Raw genomic sequence first — 26,929 nt, forward strand, 5'->3', positions numbered from 1 at the left:
TGTAATTCTTTTTTGTGGAGTCATTGGTTTTGGAATTGAGGTAATTCTGGCTACATACAATCACTTTAGAAACTTTCTTCCCATTTCTATTTTTTGGAACAGTTTGGGAATAGGTATTATCTCTTCTTTAAATTTCTGGTAGAATTTCCTTGGGAAGCCATCTCTCCAAGGACTCTTGTTTGTTGGCAGATTTTTGATAACTGATCATTTTCTCTGCTGGTTATAGGCCTATTGAAAATGTCTATATTTTCCTGATTTAGTTTTGGTGGTGATTGAGTTTCTAAGAATTTGTCCTTTTCTTTCAGGTTTCCCTGTTTGTTAGAATATAATTTTTCATAATATTCTCTTATAGTTGCTTGTATTTCTGTGGTATTGGTTGTGATTGCTCCTCTTTCATTCGTGATTTTCTCTATTTAGGTTCTCTCTTTTCTTTTTGAAAGGTTTGACTAGGAGGTTATCAATTTTGTTTATTCTTTCAAAAGACAAGCATTTAGTTTCATTGATCTGTTATACTGTTATTTTTTGTGTGTGTATTCGTTTGCTATTACATCATTTACTTTTGATCTAATCTTTATTATTTCCCTTCTTCACTGGTTTTATTCTTTATTTGTTTCTCATTTTCTAGCTCCTTTTGGTGTAAAGTTAGGTTCTGTATTCGGGACCTTTCTTGCTTCTTCAGATAGGCTGAATTGCAATTTACATTCCTTTTAGTAGTGCCATTGCTGCTTCTGCAGCTTGCAGTCTCTTCATGGTACTGTTATCAATTTACATTTGAGTAATCATTCCTTTGGTGATATAATCATTACGTGATTGACTACTTTAACAGTATGGATAGACTCTGTTAGGGGGACCACTGCGCAGAGTCTGTGGCTAAGATGACAACCAATGAGATAAGGAAGGCAATGAGCCATCCAAAAGTCTTTTAGGCCTCCACCTATAAAGGGCTTGGGATAAATCAGTGAGACAATTGGACACTTACCATTGCCTTGTTCGGTTTACTGGTAGCCAAATTTGAGGCTGTCTTTTTAAGATAAACGTATGTGAGACAAAGTTTTAGTAATATTATAATGGATGATATAAGCTGTGTACCAAGCCTGAGGAGGTACTTCAAAAACATAATGTGGGCTGTCAAATGTTATACTGGCCAGCTTGATGGAAATTATGAAAACATAGGGATGAGGTGCACAGATCATGACACTGTCTGGGACATTTTGTGTGGGATTAATATAAAAGGTACCACTATTATTGGCATAATGCCCATGAGAGAGATTGCATAACAAAAAGAGAAGGCTAAAACACCATAAGTTGTAATGCCATGGGCTAGATGAATCTTTGTTTTCAATTCTTATTGGCCCTAAAAGCCTGCCATCAGTCCAATGGATGGAAGAGTTGCTAAGTTCTGAAAACCCAGTAGGTTTGTCTGCTGAAGTTAAGTGTCCTTGAAGACTCCAGTTAATGAGAGTAAGATTTTGAGAAAATTCCTCTTTATGGGAAAGGGAAGTCTGGCAGGGCTGTCAGATGACTCAAGAGCTACTAGGGACCATATGTTCTTTATTTGGTAATGATCAATGGGGGGTGGATAAGAAACAATGGTTGAGTTGGATATAGCAAAGGAGGCTACTGAAATGAATGTCAAATCTGCCTTAAGGTCCTTTGTTTCAGGTATGTAGTGAATACATGTCTGTGCTGTGATTTTTAAATATCCAGAAGTGTTCATAGTTGTTACACAAATAGGAGGAAAATGTGACATAAAAGGAACAGAAGTATTCAGCTTTAACTAATCTCTCCTTTCAGTAATATGGCCTTTAGGCAGAAGCCATTTGCCTTAATCCAAAGACAATCATTACTGGTTAGTGGTGGTTCTCTGTCCCACCATGTAACTGGCTTTAAAATGGAGGTCTGTGATATGAGCCCAATACAGTGATGAAAAAACAGTAGCAGTCTGGATAAAGAAAAAGATTAAGCAAATCATTACCTTAGCTGAGTTTTGAAAAACCACAGCTAAATATGTTAAATCTTATTTTTGGGGGGTTGGTGGCACTCTGACATGGAGCATGACTTTGGTGGTATGTTGGTTGAACTTCTTAAGTTGACCCCAGGTGACACAATTTGCCTTGGTCGTTTGTGCTCATGGTCTCCCCTGTTGTCTTTATAAGGACAAATTGACCATCTGAGGTAGAGGGTTGAGGAGCTGATCCTTCCAACTTATGGTATGGTTTAATCACAAAGGCAGGTTCCCAGTGAGGTCCTGATGGGAGAAGAATACATGCATATCCCCTTCTTCATATTATCAGTTCATAAAGCCCTTTCCATGAATAATTGCCTTATATATCATTGAGTAAAACCTTGCCTTCTAGAGTCCAGCTGGGGGATGGTGTAAAATGCCATTCGATAGAGGTAAGAACATGGGAATCACAATTTGAAAAATTTAGGGTGTATAAGACATTATATAGTTAGTTCCAAGGGGAAGCATTATGTAAGTTCCTCCTTTTGCTTTGAAGCATTTGTTTTAAAGTAGTGTGTTTACATTCTATAATAACTTGTCCAGTAGTGTTATATAGTATGCCTGTAATGTGTTGTATATTCCAATTTTGGAAGAATTCTTTTACCATGGAGGAAAGGTATCCAGGCCCATTGTCAGTTTTAATTTGTTGAGGTTTACTGGCTTGTGGAATGCATGTAAAAACTGGTGAATGATATTTTTTGCACTTTCTCTGAATCCTGAAAAGGTATCCACAGATATGTAGATATATTTGTGACCACAAATTGGGCATAGTGTGTAATATCAGTTTGTGAAAACTGATTTGCATTTACACCTCTGGGGTTTATTCCACATTGTTTTCATCCTCTTGATTGCTGTTGATAATCAGGTCAGGTATCAACAATGTGTTTAGCTTGATTAAGATGGAATTGTTTAATAGGAGACTTATACGTCTGATGAAAAATACCATGTAATTGAGCAGTTTTAAAAGCCATATTGGGGGAAGATGGTGACGTAGGAGGACACTGAGGTGACCGCGTCCTGTGGATCACTTAGATTCCACCCACACCTTACTAAATAACCCAGAAAATCGCCAGAAGACTAGCAGAACAGATTCTCTGGAGGCAAGCGTAGATGAGAGGCCCACTGAAGAGGGTAGGAAGGGTGGAGAGGCAGCGCGCATTACACGGACTGGAGGGAGGGAGCCGGGGCAGAGGGGCAGCCCGCCGGCAAAGCAGAGCCCCCAAGTCTGGCTTGCAAAAGTGGAGGGGCCAGATGGAGTGTGCTCTGGCAGCAAGTGGGACTTAACATTTGGAAGGTTATAAGTTAACAGCTCTGCTCAGAGAATGGGAGGGCTGGAGGACAACGGGAGGGAGTGTTGTTGAGTCCCGGATGAGACAGCACAGCTTGGCGGGGAACAAAGGCGCTCGCCAAAGCCATCTCCTTTGCCCATCCCCCAGCCAAAATCCCAAAGGGAACCAGTTCCTGCCAGGGAACTTGCTTGCACCATGCAAACAACTAATGCTGTGCTTCTGGGATCCATCCCTCTGGCGAGTCTGACTCCTTCCTGGTGCCGCAGGGCACCTCCTGAAGAGGATCTCTGAAGGAAAAGCAAGCTGAGTCTGCCCCTCCTGCCCCTGTGCAACTTGCTGATCCACCCCAGCTAACACACCAGATCCCCAGCACCACAAGCCTGGCAGTGTGCAAGTAGCCCAGATGGGCCACACCACCCCACAGTGAATCCCGCCCCTAGGAGAGGGGAAGAGAAGGCACACACCAGTCTGACTGTGGCCCCAGCGGTGGGCTGGGGCAGACATCAGGTCTGACTAAGGCTCCGCCCACCAATGCATGTTATTCAAGACAGCACAGGGGAAGTGCCCCGGAGTCCCACACCACTCCAGGGACCATCTAAAATGACGAAACTGAAGAATTACCCTCAAAAACAGTCCTGGAAATAACGACAGCTAATGAACTGATCAAAAACGATTTAAACAATATAACAGAAAGTGAATTTAGAAAAATACTCATAAAATTAATCGCTGGGCTTGAAAACAGTATAAAATGGAGACAACCACGTCTCAGATTGAAGAGGCAGAGGAGAGAATAGGTGAACTAGAAGATAAAGTTATGGAAAAAGAAGAAGCTGAGAAAAAGAGAGATAAAAAAATCCAGGAGTATGAGGGGAAAATTATAGAACTAAGTGATGCACTAAAGAGAAATAAAATACGCATAATTGGGATTCCAGAGGAGGAAGAGAGAGGGAAAGGTCCTGAAGGTATACTTGAAGAAATCATAGCTGAGAACTTCCCTGATCTGGGGAAGGAAAAAGGCATTGAAATCCAAGAGGCACAGAGAACTCCCTTCAGACTTAACTTGAATCGATCTTCTGCACAACATATCATAGTGAAACTGGCAAAATACAAGGATAAAGAGAAAATTCTTAAACCAGCTAGGGATAAAAGTGCTCTAACATATAAAGGGAGACCGATAAGACTCGAGACGGATCTCTCTACTGAAATTTGGCAGGACAGAAATGAATGGCAAGAGATCTTCAATGTGATGAACAGAAAAAAATATGCAGCCAAGAATCCTTTTTCCAGCAAGTCTGTCATTTAGAATAGAAGGAGAGATAAAGGTCTTCCCAAACAAACAAAAACTGAAGGAATTCATCACCACTAAACTAGCCCTACAAGAGATCCTAAGAGGGATCCTGTGAGACAAAGTACCAGAGACATCACTACAAGCATGAAACCTACAGACATCACAATGATTCTAAACCCATATCTTTCTATAATAACACTGAATATAAATGGACTAAATGCACCAACCAAAAGACATAGGGTATCAAAATGGATAAAAAAACAAGAGCCATCTATTTGCTGTCTACAAGAGACTCATTTTCGACCTGAGGACACCTTCAGATTGAGAGTAAGGGGATGGAGAACTATTTATCATGACACAGGAAGGCAAAAGAAAGCTGGAGTAGCCATACTTATATCAGAAAAACTAGACTTGAAATTAAAGGCTGTAACAAGAGATGAAGAAGGGCATTATATAATAATCACAGGGTCTATCCATCGGGAAGAGCTAACGATTATAAATGTCTATGCGCTGAATACCGGAGCCCCCGGATATATAAAAAAATTACTTACAAACATAAGCAACCTTATTGATAAGAATGTGGTAATTGCAGGGGACATTAACACTCCACTTACAACAATGGATAGATCATCTAGACACACCGTCAGTAAAGAAACAAGGGCCCTGAATGATACATTGTATCAAATGGACTTGACAGATATATTTAGAACTCTGCATCCCAAAGCAACAGAATATACTTTCTTCTCGAGTGCACGTGGAACCTTCTCCAAGATAGATCATATACTGGGTCACAAAACAGCCCTTCAAAAGTTTACAAGAATTGAAATTATACCATGCATACTTTCAGACCACAATGCTATGAAGCTTGAAATCAACCACATGAAAAAGTCTGGAAAACCTCCAAAAGCATGGAGGTTAAAGAACACCCTACTAACGAATGAGTGGGTCAACCAGGCAATTAGAGAAGAAATTAAAAAATATATGGAAACAAACGAAAATGAAAATACAACAATCCAAACGCTTTGGGATGCAGCGAAGGCAGTCCTGAGAGGAAAATACATTGCATTCCAGGCCTATCTCAAGAAACAAGAAAAATCCCAAATACAAAATCTAACAGCACACCTAAAGGAAATAGAAGCAGAACAGCAAAGGCAGCCTAAACCCAGCAGAAAAAGAGAAATAATAAAGATCAGAGCAGAAATAAACAATATAGAATCTAAAAACACTGTAGAGCAGATCAACGAAACCAAGAGTTGGTTTTTTGAAAAAATAAACAAAATTGACAAACCTCTAGCCAGGCTTCTCAAAAAGAAAAGGGAGATGACCCAAAGAGATCCCTCAGAGATACAAACCATTATCAAGGAATACTATGACAAATTATATGCCAACAAATTGGACAACCTGGAAGAAAGGGACAAATTCCTAAACACCCACACTCTTCCAAAACTCAATCAGGAGGAAATAGAAAGCTTGAACAGACCCATAACCAGCGAAGAAATTGAATCAGTTATCAAAAATCTCCCAACAAATAGGAGTCCAGGACCAGATGGCTTCCCAGCGGAGTTCCACCAGACGTTTAAAGCAGAGATAATACCTATCCTTCTCAAACTATTCCAAGAAATAGAAGGGGAAGGAAAACTTCCAGACTCATTCTATGAAGCCAGTAATACTTTGATTCCTAAACCAGACAGAGACCCAGTAACAAAAGAGAACTACAGGCCAATATCCCTGATGAATACGGATGCAAAAATTCTCAATAAGATACTAGCCAATCGAATTCAACGGCATATAAAAAGAATGATTCACCATGATCAAGTGGGATTCATTCCTGGATGCAGGGCTGGTTCAACATTCGCAAATCAATCAACGTGATACATCACAGTAATCAAAGAAAAGATAAGAACGATATGATCCTGTCAATCAATGTAGTAAAGGCATTTGACAAAATTCAGCATCCCTTCTTAATAAAAACCCTCGACAAAGTCGGGATAGAAGGAACATACTTAAAGATCATAAAAGCCATTTCTGAAAAGCCCACAGCTAACATCATCCTCAATGGGGAAAAACTGAGAGCTTTTTCCCTGAGATCAGGAACACGACAGGGATGCCCACTCTCACCGCTGTTGTTTAACATAGTGCTGGAAGTTCTAGCATCAGCAATCAGACAACAAAAGGAAATCAAAGGCATCCAAATTGGCAAAGATGAAGTCAAGCTTTCGCTTTTTGCAGATGACATGATATTATACACGGAAAATCCGATAGACTCCACCAAAAGTCTGCTAGAACTCATACATGAATTCAGCAAAGTTGCAGGATACAAAATCAATGTACACAAATCAGTTGCATTCTTATACACTAACAATGAAGCAACAGAAAGACAAATAAAGAAACTGATCCCATTCACAATTGCACCAAGAAGCATAAAATACCTAGGGATAAATCTAACCAAAGATATAAAAGATCTGTATGCTGAAAATTGTAGAATGCTTATGAAGGAAATTGAAGAAGATATAAAGAAATGGAAAAACATTCCCTGCTCATGGATTGGGAGAATAAATATTGTCAAAATGTCAATACTACCCAAAGCTATCTACACATTCAATGCAATCCCAATCAAAATTTCACCAGCAGTCTTCTCGAAACTGGAACAAGCAATCCTAAAATTCATATGGAACCACAAAAGGCCCTGAATAGCCAAAGTAATTTTGAAGAAGAAGACCAACGCAGGAGGCATCCCAATCCCAGACTTTAGCATCTACTACAAAGCTGTCATCATCAAGACAGCATGGTCTTGGCACAAAAACAGGCACATAGACCACTGGTATAGAATAGAAACCCCAGAACTAGACCCACAAACATTTGGCCAAGTAATCTTTGACAAAGCAGGAAAGAACATCCAATGGGAAAAAGACAGTCTCTGTAATAAATGATGCTGGGAGAACTGGACAGCAACATGAAGAAGATTGAAACTAGACCACTTTCTCACACCATTCACAAAAATAAACTCAAAATGGATAAAGGACCTGAATGTGAGACAGGAAACCATCAAAACCCTAGAGGAGAAAGCAGGAAAAGACCTCTCTGACCTCAGCCGTAGCCATCTCTTACTCGACACATCCCCAAAGGCAAGGGAATTAAAAGCAAAAATGAACTACTGGGACCTTATGAAGATAAAAAGCTTCTGCACAGCAAAGGAAACAACCAACAAAACTAAAAGGCAACCAACGGAATGGGAAAAGATATTTGCAATGACATATCAGACAAAGGGCTAGTATCCAAAATCTATAAAGAGCTCACCAAACTCCACACCCGAAAAGCAAATAACCCAGTGAGGAAACGGGAAGAAAACATGAATAAACACTTCTCTAAAGAAGACATCCGGATGGCCAACAGGCACATGAAAAGATGCTCAATATTGCTCCTCATCAGGGAATTACAAATCAAAACCACACTCAGATATCCCCTCACGCCAGTCAGAGTGGCCAAAATGAACAAATCAGGAGACTATGGATGCTGGAGAGGATATGGAGAAACAGGAACCCTCTTGCACTGTTGGTGGGAATGCAAACTGGGACAGCTACTCTGGAAAACAGTGTGGAAGTTCCTCCCAAAATTAAAAATAGTCCTACCCTATGACCCAGCAATAGCACTGCTAGGAATTTACCCAAGGGATACAGGAGTGGTGATGCATAGGGGCACTTGTACCCCAATGTTTATAGCAGCACTCTCAATAATAGTCAAATTACGGAAAGAGCCTAAATGTCCATCAACGGATGAATGGATAAAGAAATTGTGGTTTATATACACAATGGAGTACTACGTGGCAATTAAAAAGAATGAAATATGGCCCTTTGTAGCAACATGGATGGAACTGGAGAGTGTGATGCTAAGTGAAATAAGCCATACAGAGAAATACAGATACCATATGTTTTCACTCTTATGTGGATCCTGAGAAACTTAACAGAAACCCATGGGGGAGGGAAAGGAAAAAAAAAGAGGTTAGAGTGGGAGACAGCCAATGAATAAGAGACTTTAAAACTGAGAAGAAACTGAGGGTTGATGGGGGGTGGGTGATGGGTATTGTGGAGGGCACCTTTTGGGATGAGCACTGGGTGTTGTATGGAAAACAATTTGACAATAAATTTCATATTTTGGAAAAAAAATAAAAGCCATATTGTAGCCACCAAATTTGTCTGCAATCTCATTTCCTTCTGTTAATGGACCAAGTAAGCCTGTATGTGATCTTGAGTGATAAGATGAAAGTGTTTTTGTTTTTCTAGTAAGGCTTGTAAAGTTAAAAATAACAACAGCAAGGAGGATTGCCTTAATTCCTTAATCGTGGCCTATTCTATATTCTGTATCACATAAACTACATATTGAGAATCAGCTACAATGTGAATAGATTTGCTAGGAAACTGATGTAAATGCATAATGACTGCCTTTAATTATGTTCTTTGAGTAGGCATTTGTCCTTTGGAGATTATGCCATTGTTGTTGAAACCAAGTAATGGCAGATTCAGTAGTTTTTCCTGAGCCATCTATAAAAACAGTGATTGCTTGTAAAATTGGCTGTGGAGATATCCTTTTGGTTAAAGTTATATTTAAAAGAAGTAATTGTTGTAATAATTTGTCTTAGAGTAGATAATTTTGCTGAAAAATCTGCCATAGCACTTTGAAATTCCATAGATTTGGTAAAAATCCACTGAAAGCATTTATAAGACACCACAGGATATGTGAAATCAGGATGATATCCCATCAGTCTTAACTACATTTAGCAGATTTTCTACTCTTAGAAACCATAGTCTCCAGTGAAAACTAAGCGGTAACCAATTGTGAACTGTTACACCAGATATTTTTAGATGACAAATTTATGAACCACTTATGCACAAAGCATGTTTACCAACAGATCCAAATAGCCTTAGTTTCTCTGCAATAAGAAATCAGTAATCAATGCTTTAGCATTCCATTCTATTTTTAAAAGACATGAAAGCCCAATGAATTCAATCCCATTTATTATGCTAGTGAAACTTTAATGTTTTAGGTTACCAAAGACTTTGAAAGCTATCTTAAAAATTACCCATGAAAACTATGAGACAGACAAAATTAACCATCATTTTAAGTTATCTTTTTGTGTACAAATTTTAACAGAGATAACATGAGCTTACTTGACCTTCAGCAACCCTAGATAGAATAAATTCCATATTAAATGTTGATAACTCTAAAGACGTTACAAACTTAACATCTAAAGACCAACAAACTTAAATTAGTTTAAATACTGAATATGTTTTATTTGGGTCCACTTAAGACAATTTTTCCCCATTGTCAATTTTTACCTGGAACACTTGTGGGGGAATCGGAAGTGGGTGGTCCAAGGGAGTGCTCTTTGTTCCTTGACATGGAGGATGGGAGAAGGAGCTGATGGTGTCTGAGTCACTAAGGAGCCAGTTATGTAGTCTACACCTAAGGTGGTGCAGAAACAGAGGTAGGGGAAGGGAAGGCAGAAGAGGTGAGGTACTAGCAGAAGGCAGAGAAAGAGGATTCCCAGTACTAAAACTTGTCAGCACAGACAGAACAGCAGACACTAAGTTTTTGTTTTGTTTTGTTTTCCAACAACTAGTGGAATCAGTCAGTCCATGTCAGGCTAGAGAAGACAGGAAAAGGTATACATGTTATGCATAAGATTTTAAAATAATTTATGTAACTACCCTCCAAAGAGGTAGACTATAATGTCTCACTCCTTAAGTGTTGTCTGTATGTGTTGACTACCTTCCAAAGATAACAGGATGGAAAGAGGCAACAAAAGAGGATCTTTACAGTAAAGAACCTTGACAAACACCACCTCAGCCAGGTGATCAATTTTCACATCAACAGTGGTTCAGCCATGTTGACAGAAAGCACCCTATCTATAATGTAATGAGCATGGCATTTTTCCTCTTTAGTCTTCCCCCCCAAAAATTTTATAACCCTTGACCCATTATGAGAAAAAAAGCAAACAAATTCTAATTGCAGGGCATTATATAAAATACCAGTCCAGTATACCTCAACATTTTCAACATCATCAAAAATAAGGAAAGTCTGAGATATTATCACAGCCAAGGGGAGCCTAAGGACATAGCTGACTGTGATCTCTGGATGAGACTTTGGAATAGTAAAAGGACACTAAGTAAAATGTGAAGAAATATGAAGTAAGTATGAATTTTGGTCAATAATAATGCATCAGGATTGGTTTATTAATTATTAAAATGTTTCTTATTAATGTAAGATATTAATGATAGGGGAATTGTGTATGGGTATGTAAATTTCTGTTATCATCTCAATTGTTCTGTAAATCTAAAACTGTTCTAAAATATTCCATTTAAAAATAGTTTTTTGGGGGGCACATGGTGGCTCAGTCAGTTAAGCATCTGATTCTTGTGGTGTCTGGGTGGCTCAGTTGGTTAAGTGTCCAACTTCAGCTCATGTCATGATCTCACAGTTTATGAGCTTGAGCCCGGAGTCAGGCTCTGTGCTGACAGCTCGGGACTTGGAGCCTGTTTTAGTTTCTGTGTCTCCCTCTCTCTCTGCCCCTCCCCTGCTCATGCTCCATCTCTCTCTCAAAAACAAATCAATATTAAAAAGAAAATCTGACTCTTGACTTCATCTCAGGTCATGATCTCATGCTTCATTAATTCAAGTCCCACATCAGGCTTTGCACTGACAGTGAGGGGCCTGCTTGGGATTCTTTCTCTCCTCTTCATGTCTCTCTCTTTCTCTCTCTCTCTCTCTCACTCAAAATAAATAAATAAACTTAAAAAATTGTTTTTTGGTATGGTAAAATTTCATTTACAATAATGGTTATTTGCAGCAATAGACTCAGTTCCCCTCCTCATTCTCAAAACTCAATAAATTTAATCATTTTGCCATAGTAAAAAAAAAAAGTTAATGTGTAATAATATTTAGTCACTGAAATTTGGCTTGAATATTAAATCAGGGATTGCATGTTCATTGTGTGCAAAAAAATTGTATTATGTGCATCCTTATAAAAATTTTTAACCATAGTATCTTCTTTCAAAGGCTTAAAAAGCTAATTAAAGAATTAAGAGGTAGACCAGACATTTTCTACCTTGGAACCTTTGACATTTTGGGCTGAGCAGTTGTAGAGGACTGTCCTGTGCATTGTAGGATGTTTACTAGTATCTCTGGTCTCTATCCATTTGATGCCAGTAGTACTCTTCCTTAGTTGTGATAACCAAAAGTAAAGAATTATCTGTACTTCTGAAATTTTTTATAGTCTTATAACTGCTCTAAAAACTGAAGCTTATTAATTAAATGATAGTTTCAGACAAAAAAACTTTAAAGATATTTATGGAAATAACTATATCTTGGTAGTTAGGATGAACTCAAGACAACATTTATACTGATTATTTCAAGTACAATTTTCTCATGTAGTGATTTGAAAAGCTATGTGACATAAGCATCATTATTGGTAATATTGGTATTAGTATTATTTTCATTCCAATTTTGTAGGAGAAAATTAAAGCTTAGAAAAATAAAGTGACTTGCCCAAGATCACTTAGCTTATATTTACAAGGGCAGGAACTAAACCCAGGCATTTTTATGCTTTTTTTTTTTCATTTCAGCATGTTGTCTCTCCTGTCTCCATCTGTAGATACCATACAATAAAGAAAATGGAAGAACATTCCCTAATACATCAGCTTCCATTGTAACATCTGACCTGACATTACAGTATCTAAAATGGAGGAAACAGAATTGTAATTCATGAGCTCTGGGAACTTATTAAAATTGGGTTTTGTTTCAATAGTTTAATTGTTGCTGTTAGGTCATTTGTTTGACTTATTTTATTATATTCTGCTTAGATAATGACCAAGAATAGATTATAATGGTTTTATATATTCAGATTAATATTTGTGTTATATTTTTAATGCCTTAGTTTGATCTACCTATATTTTTTGAGTACTAATTTCTTGTTTCCTGATGAGACACAAGATACAGTTGCCTCTGTCTTTTGAAATCTAACAAAATTGTGTGTGGTTCAATATGATAGGATTTTTAGATTCTAAAAATCTACATTTTAATTATAAAAAATATTGCAGATCTCAAAAATTGATGTCCCAAAGTATACACATCCCAAATTAGTTAGTAATTAAAGATGCTTTATGCCCTTAACCAAATTAGGCTGAAGAAAATTCACAGAATAAAATTATTTCATGGCCAGAACTTCCCAAATTATATTCCTCCTTTAGAATATACCCCTCTTCAATAAATTATGGGGTATACATGAGGAAAGCTAAGATAATATGGCATTGAATATGTGATTGACTCAATGTAAATCAAACCATTACTTGAGCAGAGAAAATATTAGGATGACTGAGTTAAGTGAAACCTGAATTCTTTCTAGTCTATGGTGAAAAATTATTGTTCCTTTCCAAAACAAACAGACACATTTTGTATCAGGCAAGTTTCAAGGCTATTCATACCATGCTACATTAATTATCTATATAATAATGTGACTGAATGTCCCAAAAGTCTTTAAAGGTTAAGAAGATTCAGAGATGAACCGTTTATTTAAATTAAACAAGGAGAATAATGTTACCCTGGACCAATTGTGTTCAGAGAAACACAGGATGAGTTGGGGGTGGGGGAGCCTAAAACTAATGGTGGTTGGAAAGTGATCCCTGAAAGCAAGAAAGGTAATAAGAAAAGTATTTAAGTGTATTCATCTGACTATTAAATATTTATGCTTCTACTGATTGTAAGCCTCTATATGCTTGTGTTAGTATTTAAACTCCACCATTGTGTGATGCTGAAAAGACATGTAGACCGCTTTCATCATTGTAAATTCAACAGTCATCATATTTGCCTAAGTAGTCAAAGGGTACAAACTTCCAGTTAAAGGTGAATGAGCTCTGGGAATCTAATGTACAGCCTGGTGACTATAGTTAACAATACTGTATTGTATACTTGAAAGTTGCTAAGACCATAGATATTTTTAAATATGACAAAATTTTAATTTCCAAGCATAAAAAATAAATCTTTTATATGAAAGTTACATAACTTTTCCAGCTCCCTGAAATCTTCCCCCCTCCCACCTCAGTGACTTCTTACTCATCCATTAATACCCAACTTTCATTTTACTTGCCCCTTTCTGTTTTAGTGTGAAGTGATCAGATCATTCTAAGCAAAGAGAAATGCCAGGAATCCAGCAAACTAATCAGAAAAAGGACGTTAGATCATTGTAGCTGACTTTAATCCTGAAATGGCTGTTCAACACTTTCTCATGACAAAATGTTTCACTGTCCATCACTCCCCATCAGTCATTCTGGGGAAAAGCATCAGATCCCAGGCTATCAAGTGATGTCCCTGAAGCTAGCTGGAGCTGGCTGCAGATGCCCAGAGTTTTGGCATTGGAATTGCCAATGTAGGCATTGTTCTCTCCTCCTGTTCTTAGGCCATGGCATATGGGGACCAGGCAAATGAAGCAGCAACAACAATGAGAATAACTAAGACTATGGAATGTGAACATGATTCCATATTCTTTTTCTCAAGCATTCTGACCAAGTGACCTAAAGATATATATGAACTCATCCATACTTGTGAAATAAAATACCATTGGAACTAACAATTTATTGAAATTTAATAAAAGCCATTTCCAAAGAATGTGAATCCTGGGGTAGTGAGGCCATTAATTAATCAGCCCATTTTAGGAGATGTATTATGGATGGATTATGTGTTTTCAATACAGCCCTTCAGCACCAAAATGTTTGATTTTTTTCAACATCGTATCTTTCCTGCTCTCTTCTAGTCTTCCATGAATCCTCTCATGTTTGTAATTAAAGCCATAAATACCATCACAATCTATAGTCACCTCAGCTCCTTTTGCCCTGAAACCAGGGACATAGAACTGTATCATTTCTAATGTGCCCTTTAACTTGATGCTAGTAAAAGCAGCAAGCAGTGGTATTTAACATACAAGCACTTCAAATTCTACAAGCAATGTTAAAATAACCACACATCACTTGTGGTTTTTTAAAACACAAAATTCTTTTACACTACCTATTAGAAGTAGCAATACATTTTTTCTCACCATGTTGTCATTATGTTAAGCATTTTTGGAATCTGTCCTTTGTAATTGCCTTAAAATCCACTTGTAACTCACAGGAAATCTATCTTGCTTTATATTCCAATGTAGGCTTGGCATACAAAAATAGTATTACCAAACTGGATCTCTTACTTACACAGTAGACATGGACTTATTGATTTTGGTCTCTCTCTTTTTAAAAAAAAATTAAATCCAAGTTAGTTAAAATATAGTGTAATAATGATTTCAAGTATAGAATTTAGTGATTCATCACGTACATATAACACCCAGTGCTCATTCCAACATGTGTCATCCTTAATGCTCCTTGCCCATTTAACCCATCCCCCCACACAACAACCTTCCAGAAACCCTCTGTTTGTTCTCAGTATTAAATAGTCTATTAAGCATTGTCTCCCTCTCTGTTTTTATATTAGTTTTGCTTCCCTTCCCTTATGTTCATGTTTTGTGTGTAAAATTCCACATATGAGTGGAATTATATATTTTCTCTCTCTGACTTATTTCACTTAGAATAATACACTATTGTTGTAAATGGCAACATTTCATTCTTTTTGATCATCAAATAATATTCCATTGTGTTTATATTTTGCATCTTCTTTATCCATTTATCAGTCAATGGACATTTGGGCTTTTTACATACTTTGGCTCTTGTCAATAGTGCTTTTATAAACATTGGAGTACATGTGTCCCCTGGAATCAGCATTTTTGAATGCTTTGGATAAATACCTAGTAGTGAATTTGCTGGGTCGTAGGGTAGGTCTATTTTTAATTATTGAGGAAACTCCAAATTGTTGTCCAGAGTGGCTGTACCATTTTGTATTCCCACCAGCAGTGCAAAGAAGTTGCTCCTTCTCCACATCATCACCAACAATTGTTGTTGCCTGAGTTAATGTTAGCCTTTCTGACAAGTGTGAGGTTGTATCTCATTGTGGTTTTGATTTGTATTTCCATGATGATAAGTGATGTTGACCATTTTTTCATGTATGTGTTGGCCATCTGGATGTCTTCTTTGCAAAAGCGTCTGTACCTGTCTTTTGACCATTTCTTCACTGGATTATTTGTTTTTGGGGTGTCGATTTTGATATGTTATTTATATAATTTTGATGCTGACCCTTATTCTGATATGTCATTTGCAAATATCTTCTCCCATTCCATTAGTTGTCTTTTAGTTTTGCTGATTGTTTCCTTCACGGTGCAAAAGCTTTTTGATGAGGTCCCAATATTTCATTTCTTCTTTTGTCTCCCTTGCCTCCAGAGACATGCTGAGTAAGAAGTTGCTAAGGCCAAGGTCAAAGAGGTTGTTGCCTGGTTTCTGCTCTAGTATTTTGATGGCTTCATGCCTTACATTTAGATCTTTCATCCATTTTGAGTTTATTTTTTTGTTTTGTGTGAGAAAATGGTCCAGGTTCATTCTTCTGCACGTTGTTGTCCAGTTTTCCCAAGACCATTTGCTGAAGAGACTCTTTATTCCATTGGATATTCTTTCCTGCTTTGTCAAAGATTAGTTGGCCATAAATTTCTGGGTCTGATTCTGGGTTCTCTATTCTGTTACATTCATCTATGTGTCTGATTTCGTGTCAGTGACATACTGTCTTGATGATTATAGCTTTGTAATATATCTTGAAGTCTGGGATTGCGATGCCTCCAGCTTTGGTTGTCTTTTTCAGGAGTGGATTGGCTACTCAGGGTCTTTTCTCATTCCATACGAATTTTGGTTTGTGTGCTGTAGGCCTGTGAAGAATACTGGTGTTATTTTGATAGGGATTGCATTGAATGTGTAGATTGCTTTGGGTAGTATCAACATTGTAACAATGTTTGTTGTTCCAATCCATGAGCATGGAATGTTTTCCATTTATTTGTGTCTTCTTCAATTTCTATTAGAAATTTTCTCTAGTTCTCAGTGTGTAGATTTTTCACCTCTTTGGTTAGTTTTATTCTAGGTATCTTATGTTTTTTGGTGCAATTGTAAATAGGATCCATTCCTTGATTTCTGTTTCTGCTGCTTCATTATTGGTGTATAGAAATGCAACCGATTTCTGTGCATTGATTTTATATCCTGCTGCTTTGCTGAATTCATGGATCAGTTCTAGCAGTTTTTGGTGGAATCTTTTGGGTTTTCTGTATAGAGTATCATGTCATCTGAAAAAAGTGAAAGCTTGACTTCCTTCTTGCCGATTTGGAGGGCTTTTATTTCTTTGTTTTGTCTGATTGCTGAGGCTAGGACTTCCAACACTATGTTGAATAACAGTGGTGAAAGTGGACATCCCTGTCATGTTCCTGACCTTAGGGGGAAAGATCTCAGTTTTTCCCCATTGAGGATGATATTAGTGGTGGGTCTATTATTCATGGCTTTTATGATTTCCTTCTATCCCTGATTTCCTGATAGTTTTTTTTTTATTCCTGAAAAGATGCTATATTTTTTTTCCAGTGCTTTTTCTGCATCTACTGAGATGATAAGGTGGTTCTTATCCTTTCTTTTATTAATGTGATGTGTCACATTGATGGGTTTGTGGATAGTGAACCAGTCCTGCATCCCAGGAATAAGTCCTACTTGATCATGGTGAATAATTCTTCTAATGCATTGTTGGATCCAGTTTGCTAGTATATTGTTGAGAATTTTTGCATCCATGTTCATCAGGGAAATTGGTATGTAGCTCTCCTTTTTAGTGGGGTGTTTGTCTGGTTTTGGAATCAAGGTTATGCTGGTCTCATAGAATGACTTTGGAAGTTTTCCTCTAGTGGTGTTTTTTGTTTTGTTTTGTTTTGTTTTTATTTATTTTTTTGTTTTGTTTTGTTTTGTTTTGTTTTTGGTACAGCTTCAAAAGAATACATGTTAAATCTTTCTTTAAATGTTTGGTGAAATTCCCCTGAAAAGCCATCCGACCCTGGACTCTTGTTTGGTGGGAGGTTTTTCATTAATTATTCAATTTCTTTACTGGTTATGAGTCTGTTCAAATTTTCTATTTCTTCCTGTTTCAGTTTTGGTAGCTTATATGTTTCTAAGAATTTGTTCATTTCTTCCAGATTGACCAATGTGTGGCATATAATTGATCATAATATTCTCTTATTATTGTTTGTATTTCTGCATTGTTAGTTGTGATCTTTCCTATTTCATTCGTGATTTCACTTATTTGGGTCATTTCCTTTTTGCTTTTGATCAGTCTGGCTAGGGGTATGTCAATTTTTGTAATTCTTACGAAGAACCAGCTTCTGGTTTTTTTGATATGTTCTACTATTTTTTTATTGTTTTTTGTTTTTTTCAGTATCATTGAATTCTACTCTAATCTTTATTATTTCCCTTTTTCTGCTAGGTGTGGGCACTATTTACTGTTCTTTTCCCAGCTCTTTTAAGTATAAGATTAGGTTGTGTATTTGAGACCTTTCTTCCTTCTTTAAGAAGGCCTGGCTTACTATATACTTCCCTCTTATGACCTCCTTTGCTGCATCTCAGAGGTTTTGGACTGTCATTTTTTCATTTTCATTGTCTTGTAAGTATTTTTTAATTTCCCCTTTAATTTCTTGGTTAACCCATTCATTCTTCAGTAGGTTGGTCTTTAATCTACAAGTATTCATGGTTTTTCCATTGCTTTTCTTGTGGTTTATTTCAAGCTTCACATCTTTGTGGTCTGAAAATATGCACGGTATGATCTTGATCTTTTTGTACTTTTTGAGGGCTGATTTGTTTTCCAGTATGTGGTTTAATATGAAGAATGTTTCATGTGCACTGGAGAAGAATGTGTATTCTGCTCCTTTAGGATAAAATGTTCTGAATATATCTGTTAAGTTCATCTGGTCCACTGGATCATTCAAAGCCATTGTTTCTTTGTTGATTTTCTGCTTAGATTATCTGCTTATTGCTATAACTGGGGTATTGAAGTCCCCTACTATTATGGTATTATTATCAAATATTTTCTTTATGCTTGTGATTAATTGATTTAAATTTTGGGTTTTTCATGTTGGGGACATAAATATTAACAATTGTTAGATCTTTTTGGTTGATACAACCCTTAATTATGATATAATGCCTTTCTTCATTTCTTGTTACAGTCTTTATTTTAAAATCTAGTTTGTCTGATATAAGTATGGCTACTCCACTTTCTTTTGATGACCACTACCATAACAAATATTTTCCACCCCCTTACTTTCAATCTGTAGCTGTCTTTACATCTAAAATGAGTCTCTTGTAAACAGCATATACATGAGTCTAGTTTTCTTATCCATTCTGACACCTTATGTCTTTAGATTGGAGTTCTTAGTCCATTGACATTTAGAGAGAGTACTGAAAGATATGAATTTAGTGCCATCATGTTGTCTGTAGAGTGATGTTCTCTGGTCCTTTATAGTCTTTGTTGCCTTTGTTCTGTTTTGTTTTGTTTTTTTCTTTTCTCCACTCAAAGAGTCCCCCTTAAAATGTATTGCTGGGCTGGTTTAGTGGTTGCAAATTCCTTTAGATTATGTTTGTCTGGGAAACTTTTGTCTCTCCTCTATATTGAATGGTAGCCTTGCTGGATAAATAATTATTGTCTCTGTTTTTTGTTTTGTTTTTGTTTTTTTTTTTTTTGATTCAGTACCTTGAATATATCCTGCCACTCCTTTCTGGCCTGTCGAGTTTCTGGCCTGTCGAGTTGCTGTGGATAAGTAAGTTTTCTGTGAATCTGATCTGTCTTCCTTTATAGGTTAAGGATTTTTTCCCTTGCTGCTTTCATAATTATTTCCTTGTCTGTGTATTTTGTGAATTTGGCTATAATATGCTTTGTTTATGGTCAGTTTTTGTGGAATCTAATGTGAGTTCTTTGTGCTTCTTAGATTTTAATGTCTCTGTCCTTCCCCAGATTAGGAAATTTTCCACTATAATTTGCTCCCATAATGCTTCTGCCCCTTTCTTCTCTCTCTTCATATTCTGGGACTCCTATGATTCAGTTGTTATTACTTTTTAATAAGTCACTGAGTTCTCTAAGTCTTGTATTGTGCTCTGTTGCCTTTGTTTCCCTCTTTTATCTGCTTCATTATTTTCCCCAATTTTGTGTTCTATATTGCTGATTCACTGTTCTTCTTCATCTATCCATGATGTCGTGGCATCTATTTGATTGCATCTTGGTTACAGTATTTTCAATTTCATCCTAACTAGCTTTTACTTCTTTTATGTCTGCAGAATTGGATTCTATTGTTTTTTAACCCCTAGCTAGTACACTTATTGTCGTGGTTGTAAATTCTAATTCAGACATTTTGCTTATATATATGTTTTAAGACCCTGGCTGTCATTTTTCCTGTTCTTTCTTCTGGGGTGAATTCCTTCATTTTGTCATTTTGGAGGAAGAAAAATAAAATGAAAATTAAAAACGTAAAAAGAAAGCAATATAATAAAGGAAGCTATATCTTAGGTGTGTTTTGGTCTGCCTGTTGAAAGAAGCTTGATAGAACAGAGAAAAAAGGGAAAGAAAAGCAAGTAAAGAAAAAAGTTAATAAATTTAAAAATTAAAAATGTATATAATAAATGGAATAAAACAAAATAAAGAAAATGAAATAGAATAAAAATTTTAAAAATTAAAAATTAAAATAAAAACTAATTTAAAAATTAAAAAAAGAAAATAAAAATACATTTTTCTATATCCAAGAACACAAAAGGAAAACAAATATTTGAACAAAAACAGAATCAAACAAAATGAAGTTATAAATGAACCAGCAAACAAAATGAAACCCAAATGAGTTTACATCCAGGTTCCCCTAGAAGTTATATTATGAATCACTCTAAATTCCGTATACTAAGCAGGTGGAGGGTTTTCTGCTGGTTTTCTAGGGGTTATGCTTGGAGGGTGCAATTGGGCAGGCCTCCGTGTTATGGCTCTGTTCCCCACTAGGTGGCACTGCTTAGCTTACTGTGGTGGATCAGCGTAGAGTATATGTGCATGCATGAGCATGCTTGTTTGCAGGAGACTATGGAAATCCAGCTCCCTCGTCTCTGCCAGAAGAAATTCACTCTCTCACCTACCTGTGATCAAGCACCCCTCCTTTGTCTCAGACCTCCATCCACTCCCTGCCTATACCCTGTCCTTGTCCATTCCAATGGCCTGCCAAGGGGCACCTCCTTCTAGAGTTTTATCTCAGATGGTTTTGCGTTTTAAAACCCCAAACTTCAGAGACCCCTGTGGCTTGTACCCATGTCAACTTTCTGGGGGAGGGTTTCCCTGAGCAATGGCCAGGTGCCAGTTCACCCCAGAAAATGTTTGTATAATCATGCAACATCAGACATTCAGAGATCATGGCAAATGACAAAACACAGCCGACACTAAGTTTCACTGCACTCTGGCATCTTTGTCCCAATACCAGCAAATGTGGCTGCTCTCCAGAGTCTGCTGGGACCTATGCCTTTGGGGAGGCCATATGGTCTTTACCAAATGTTCTCCAAGCAGGGGAACTGCTTCTCCCCATGTGGCATAGAGACCCACCAGACCCCACTCCTTGCTCCTGGGGATTCATTCACCCTGCTTCCTCACCAGAGCACCACAAGCACTGAGCTCTGGAACTTTAGACTCTGAACTCCACTTTTTATAGAATCCTGGTGGTATTGAAACCCTCTCCTTTCTTGCCATCAGTGGTTTTGGGGAACAAATTTCTTGTTCAGTCCCCTGTGAGTGTTTTCACTCTTTCTTTCTGTCCAACTACATTTGGGCAAGTATTTTCACTCTTTCTCTTTTTATCCAACTACTTTTGGACTAGTGTTTTTCCTGCACTCTCCTGACATATGCTGCACTCTCCCCCTTTCTCCATCCTCTCTATGCAAAAACAGCTTCCTACCCTCCACAGCTTTTCTCCCACAGTTCACAGCTTTGTGCCATGTACCTCCTGAGTTCTGTGGCTCAAATTATGCAGATTGTTGTGTTAACCTAAGATCAATTTCCTAGGAGTGCAAAATGTCTTGATGCTGATCTAGCTGTGTCAGGGGCAAGACAAGCTGAGGATCTCCATGCTGCTCCACCATCTTAACTTGAAAGTCTCCTAAGACAACAGGTCTTAAATATTTTAACCACACACATGAAAAATGGTAACTATGTGAGGTGATGGATGTGTTAATTAACCTTATTGTAGTAATAACTTCACAATACATACATGAATTCATTACATTGTACATCTTAAACACACACAATGTTGTATATTAATTATATCTCAATAAATCCTGAAAAAGTATATATAAGATGGAAATTGTATATTCTCTTGATGGGGCTGACATATTGTAGAGAAATCTCAAGTTTAAGATTCTTCAAGAAATATTTCTGTTGTGTAATGAGTATTCTATGGAGAAGTTTCAGTTCATAATGAAATTTGGAAAATATTTTGAATCATGTCTATGATTTTGTGCCTAATAACATAATTGTGATACCAATAAAAATCAAAGAAAAAGGCTAGCATTTTGAAGTTTATGTTTGTGCATATAAAAATTACCACTAGCCCTGCAATGGAACTATACAAATTTATGGTTCCATTCCAGGTAAAAATATGAATCATGACACTTCACTTTAATGGAAGGTCAGACAGTAATTATAGTGAAATATTTAAGATTGGAAGGCATATTTAAATTTTATCTAATCCAGCATATTTCTCTTAGAAGTTGATGTGCCAAAATTTGCATTGTGCATTTGCATACTCACTAAGAGAATAAACCATATTTTCACTCTTACACCCCTTTTAGATTAGACACACAATATCCTGAAGAAATGAATGTTCATAGATCTGAGGAGCAGTTTCATGCTGTAAATCATGCAGAACAAACACTTCACAAAATGGAGAACTATCTGAAAGAGAAACAACTGTGTGATGTACTACTTATTATGGGACACCTCCGAATTCCAGCCCATAGGTAAGTATCCTTATGCAGACAGAATATTTTGTTAGTAAAGCACTTGAATGAGAATGAATTTGTCCATTGAAAACAAATTAGAATGCTGAGGAAAGTATCTTTTTATCTTCCTATATTGAAAAAGCATTAGCATATATGATCCATTTCCCTGTGTAATATTTAAAAGAGCCAAACTTTAAAGAAATACATGTAAAACATCACAAATCCTCAAAAGAAAATAAACTTACCTAGTTTACCATTCTAATTTCACTATACTTTACTGAACTGTGAAAGATTCATGCAGATAACAAACTCAGCAGTGTTAAAAACTTACTGACTGCATTTCAAGCTTTTCAATGATATACTGGTCTCATTTCAGTTCCTATGAATCATTCCCATTTCCAGGTTGGTTCTCAGTGCAGTGTCCGATTATTTTGCTGCAATGTTTACTAATGATGTATTTGAAGCCAAACAAGAAGAGGTCAGGATGGAAGGAGTTGATGCTAATGCACTTAATTCCTTGGTGCAGTATGCTTACACAGGTAAAGTGGCACGTATTAAGTCATTCAATCCTCACAATAACTCTACATTATATAACTTACATTATTATTATTTCTATTCTGCAAATGAGAAAATTGAAGGATTGACTAGGTAAGTAACTTTATGAAGGTAGTAAGGTGCAAAACCAGGTTTTAAATTCAGTATTATGAAAGAGTAAGAGATAAATAATATAACATAAAATTTTGACCCTGAGAGAATAAAGCTATTTTAACACAAAAATACAAGCATATATCTGTCTTTCTCTTGAAGGTTGTGGATACATTCTCATTTGTAAAAACTGGAGAGGAAGTATAATATTCCAACTCTATATTAGAGATTTAGTCTTTCCTTTGAAATAACAAAGTCATATTTACTCAAACTATAAGGCAAAGGTAATAAGATGAGTTTGGGGGCCAAGAAATATTAACTAATTAATTAATTAATTAATTCCAACTTTATTGAGGAATAATTGAAAAATATAAGTGTCTATATTTAAAGTGTACTATGTGATAATTTGCTATATATATGCAAGTGGAATAATTACTAAGATGAAGATAATTAACAATAATTACCTTAATTATTATTATATTAATTATAATCATTAATAATTATGTACACATTATCTCAAATTATTAATTGTTTTTGTGGTGAGAATGCTTAAGATATACTCTCAATAATTTTCAAGTACACAGTACCCAATACCATATTATTAACTATAGACACCATGCTGTATGTTATATTCTTAGAATTTATATATCTTATAACTGAAAATTTACACCCTTTGAGATGAACCTCCCTATTTCCCCCTCTCAGCTCCTCCCTGGAGACCAAAACTCTACTTGGCATCCCTAAGGTGCTATATATATATACATTCAAGTGTTGAAGGATATGTATATTGTTTGGTTGTTTTCATATCTTAGCTATTGCTAATAATACTGTAACAAACATGGGAGTCCATATGTCTCTTAAGATCCTGATTTTATTTCTTTGTACATACAATCAGGAGTGGAGTTGCTGAATGATAAGGTAGTTTTATTTTCCAATTATTTCAGAAAACACCATACTGTTTTCCATAAAGCTGTATCAATTTACATTCCCACAAACAATGTGTAAATATTCCCTTTTCTTCGAAGCCTCACCAACATTGGTTATCCCTGCTCTTTTTGCTAATAGCCATCCTAATGGGAATGAGTTTTGGTTTACATTTACCTGATAATTAGTGATGTTAAGCATATTTTCATGTCCCTATTGGTTATTTGTAGGTCTTTGGGAAAAATGTCTATTTAGGTTATTTGCTCATTTTTAATTGGATTATTTGCTTTTGTACTATTGTATTCTATGAGTCCTTTATGTATTTTTGTCATTAACCCCTTATCAGATATATGGTTTGCAGTATTTTTCTCTCATTCTGTATATTGCCTTTTCAATATATTTTATATTTCCTTTACTATGCAGAAGTTCTTTACTTTGATGAAGTCCCACTTGTTTATTTTAGTTGTAGTTGTCTGTCTTTTGGTATATTATACAAGAAATTATTGCCAAGACCAATGTCAATAAGATTTTTTAGCTTTTCCTTCTAGGAGCTTTACAATTTTATTTATTAAGAAATGAATATTCTTAATAACCAGGCCAAGTTTCAATGTATATAGGATGTTAAGCTTTATATCTGGAGCTGAGAATACTTGATAACTTCTCTGAGTCTCATGAGATATGGGCAGGACTTTCCCTTCAAAATCCAGGACAAAAATAAAACAACACAAGAAAGTATGCTGATGGACCAGATCCTTTTGCAACATATTTAGAGGCTGAACCAAATATAGAGCATCTCACAGCTCTTTTCTTTATGTTTATGCAAACATATAGAATCCATATGAGTGCATTTTGCAGGGAAAACTATCAAAGAATAATTTACAGAACATATCCATAGGAAATTTCATTCTTTATAAGTTACCTATAGCTTGGATGAACAAAAAAAGGAATACAAATTACTAACATAACATTTGCAATAATTTATCAATAATGTTTCCTCCAAAAACTACACACACACACACACACACACACACACAGAAAATAGCTAAAATGGCTCTGAATATTTTAAAGATCTCTTCACAGATATTTTTAAACAGAGCCTTTTTTTATATCTGAGAAAATAATCATACAAACATTTATTTATGAACTATTAGCAATATTATTTTTCTTTTGAGACAATGCCAGGTGTCAGTTCCATGCATAATATCTGAGCAAGTTATTCTTATCAATTAATAATGTAGATGCAAAGAAAAAATGGACAGATAACATTAGTGTTCTACTTAGTTACCAAATGTTTTATTTTTTTTTCCATATAAATGTTACCTGTATGGGCAATTGTATGGTCCTTATACAATATAATATAATGCTCCTTGAATCATATTGCTTACAGTTGATATAACATTTATTTTGCTTTTATTAAAAGTTTTTATTTAAGTAATCTCTACCCCCAACATGGGTCTCTAAATCATGGCCCCAAGATTAAGAGTCGCATGGTTTTCCAACTGGACCAGTCAGTTGATATAAGATTTAGATGCAGGCCTAAAATTATAAAGAAATAACTAGTTGCTGTTCTTTGCAATAATAGTGTTCACTGTTCATTTGCTACAATTGTATTTGATAATCTAGTCTGGCTCCCTTCAGCCTTCTTATTAGTGTTTATACAGACTCCCTTACACATGATGGTCTCAAAAGAGTATTTTGAGACCTCAAAACATATCCCCACAGTGGTTACTGTGCACTAGAAAAGATAGCCCTAGAAATTAGAGAAAATGAAAAATTCAACTAGCTAGCACATTCATGTCTTATATAATGGGACATATAATCATTCTTTACTTTTCAAACCATCTAGGTGTCCTGCATTTAAAAGAAGATACTATTGAAAATTTGCTGACTGCAGCTTGTCTCTTGCAGCTGACTCAAGTCATTGAAGTCTGCTCCAATTTTCTCATAAGGAGACTCCACCCTTCAAACTGCTTAGGGATTCCATCATTTGGAGATGCCCAGGGTTGTACAGAGCTCCTAAGTGTGGCACATAATTACACAATGGTAAAATCAATTGTTTCAATTTACCTTGTAGTAATATTATATTAACACAATATCTAACTTACTGATTCGTTTACTAATATATATGTGTACACATGCATATGTGTTTGTGTATATATAAATGTACAATGTGTGTGTGTGTGTGTGTATTACTCTTAGAAGAAAACAGTAAAAAAAAAAAAAAAACCAAAAACAAAAACAAAAAACTTTCCAAAAACCTTTTCAAAATAAAGACTATAATGTTGGCATAAAAATAAAAATCAATATAAATTTATATAATTTGCAAATGACTGGCATAATGGATATTAGATAAAAATATTTGTCTTGTTGAGCTGCACTCAAGCAAGTTTCTCAATTTTTAAGGTGAAAAGGTTTAATTAAATCTCAAAGCTTGGAGAAATTATGTATGTGTATATATATATTGCAAATATTAAACCAAAGAAGTATATATTTCATGTAGAATCCACAATATTAAGAAAATATAATGTGCTTGATTTTTTTTAGTTTTTACGTACATTCCATTTAGTTAATAGAGAGTGTAATATTAGTTTCAGGTGTACAACTTAGTGATTCAACATGTACATAGAACACCTGGTGTTCATCACAAGTGCACTCCTTAATACCCATCATCTATTTAGCCCATCCCCCAGCCCACCCCCCTCTGGTAACCATCAGTTTGTTCTCTATACTTAATAGTCTGTTTCTTTGTTTTCTTCTTTTCTCCCCCATGATTTTTCTTTTTCTTAAATTCCACATATGAGTTAACTCATATGGCATTTGTCTTTCTCTGGCTTATTTCTCTTAG

The 26,929-nt window shown here is 36.0% G+C and overlaps 1 protein-coding gene across 1 annotated transcript in view; it reads left to right on the forward strand.

Annotated features, from left to right (window-relative positions):
* KLHL4 (kelch like family member 4) overlaps window positions 1-26,929 on the forward strand; it is a 121,836-nt gene that overhangs the window by 44,255 nt on the left and 50,652 nt on the right. Inside the window, 3 exon segments of the mRNA XM_015084587.3 lie at window positions 22,366-22,533; window positions 22,918-23,054; window positions 25,931-26,127. Coding sequence (XP_014940073.3) covers window positions 22,366-22,533; window positions 22,918-23,054; window positions 25,931-26,127 — 502 coding nt within the window.

The sequence above is a fragment of the Acinonyx jubatus genome, chromosome X (assembly GCF_027475565.1).
Source record: "Acinonyx jubatus isolate Ajub_Pintada_27869175 chromosome X, VMU_Ajub_asm_v1.0, whole genome shotgun sequence".
Classification (NCBI taxonomy): Eukaryota; Metazoa; Chordata; class Mammalia; order Carnivora; family Felidae; genus Acinonyx; species Acinonyx jubatus.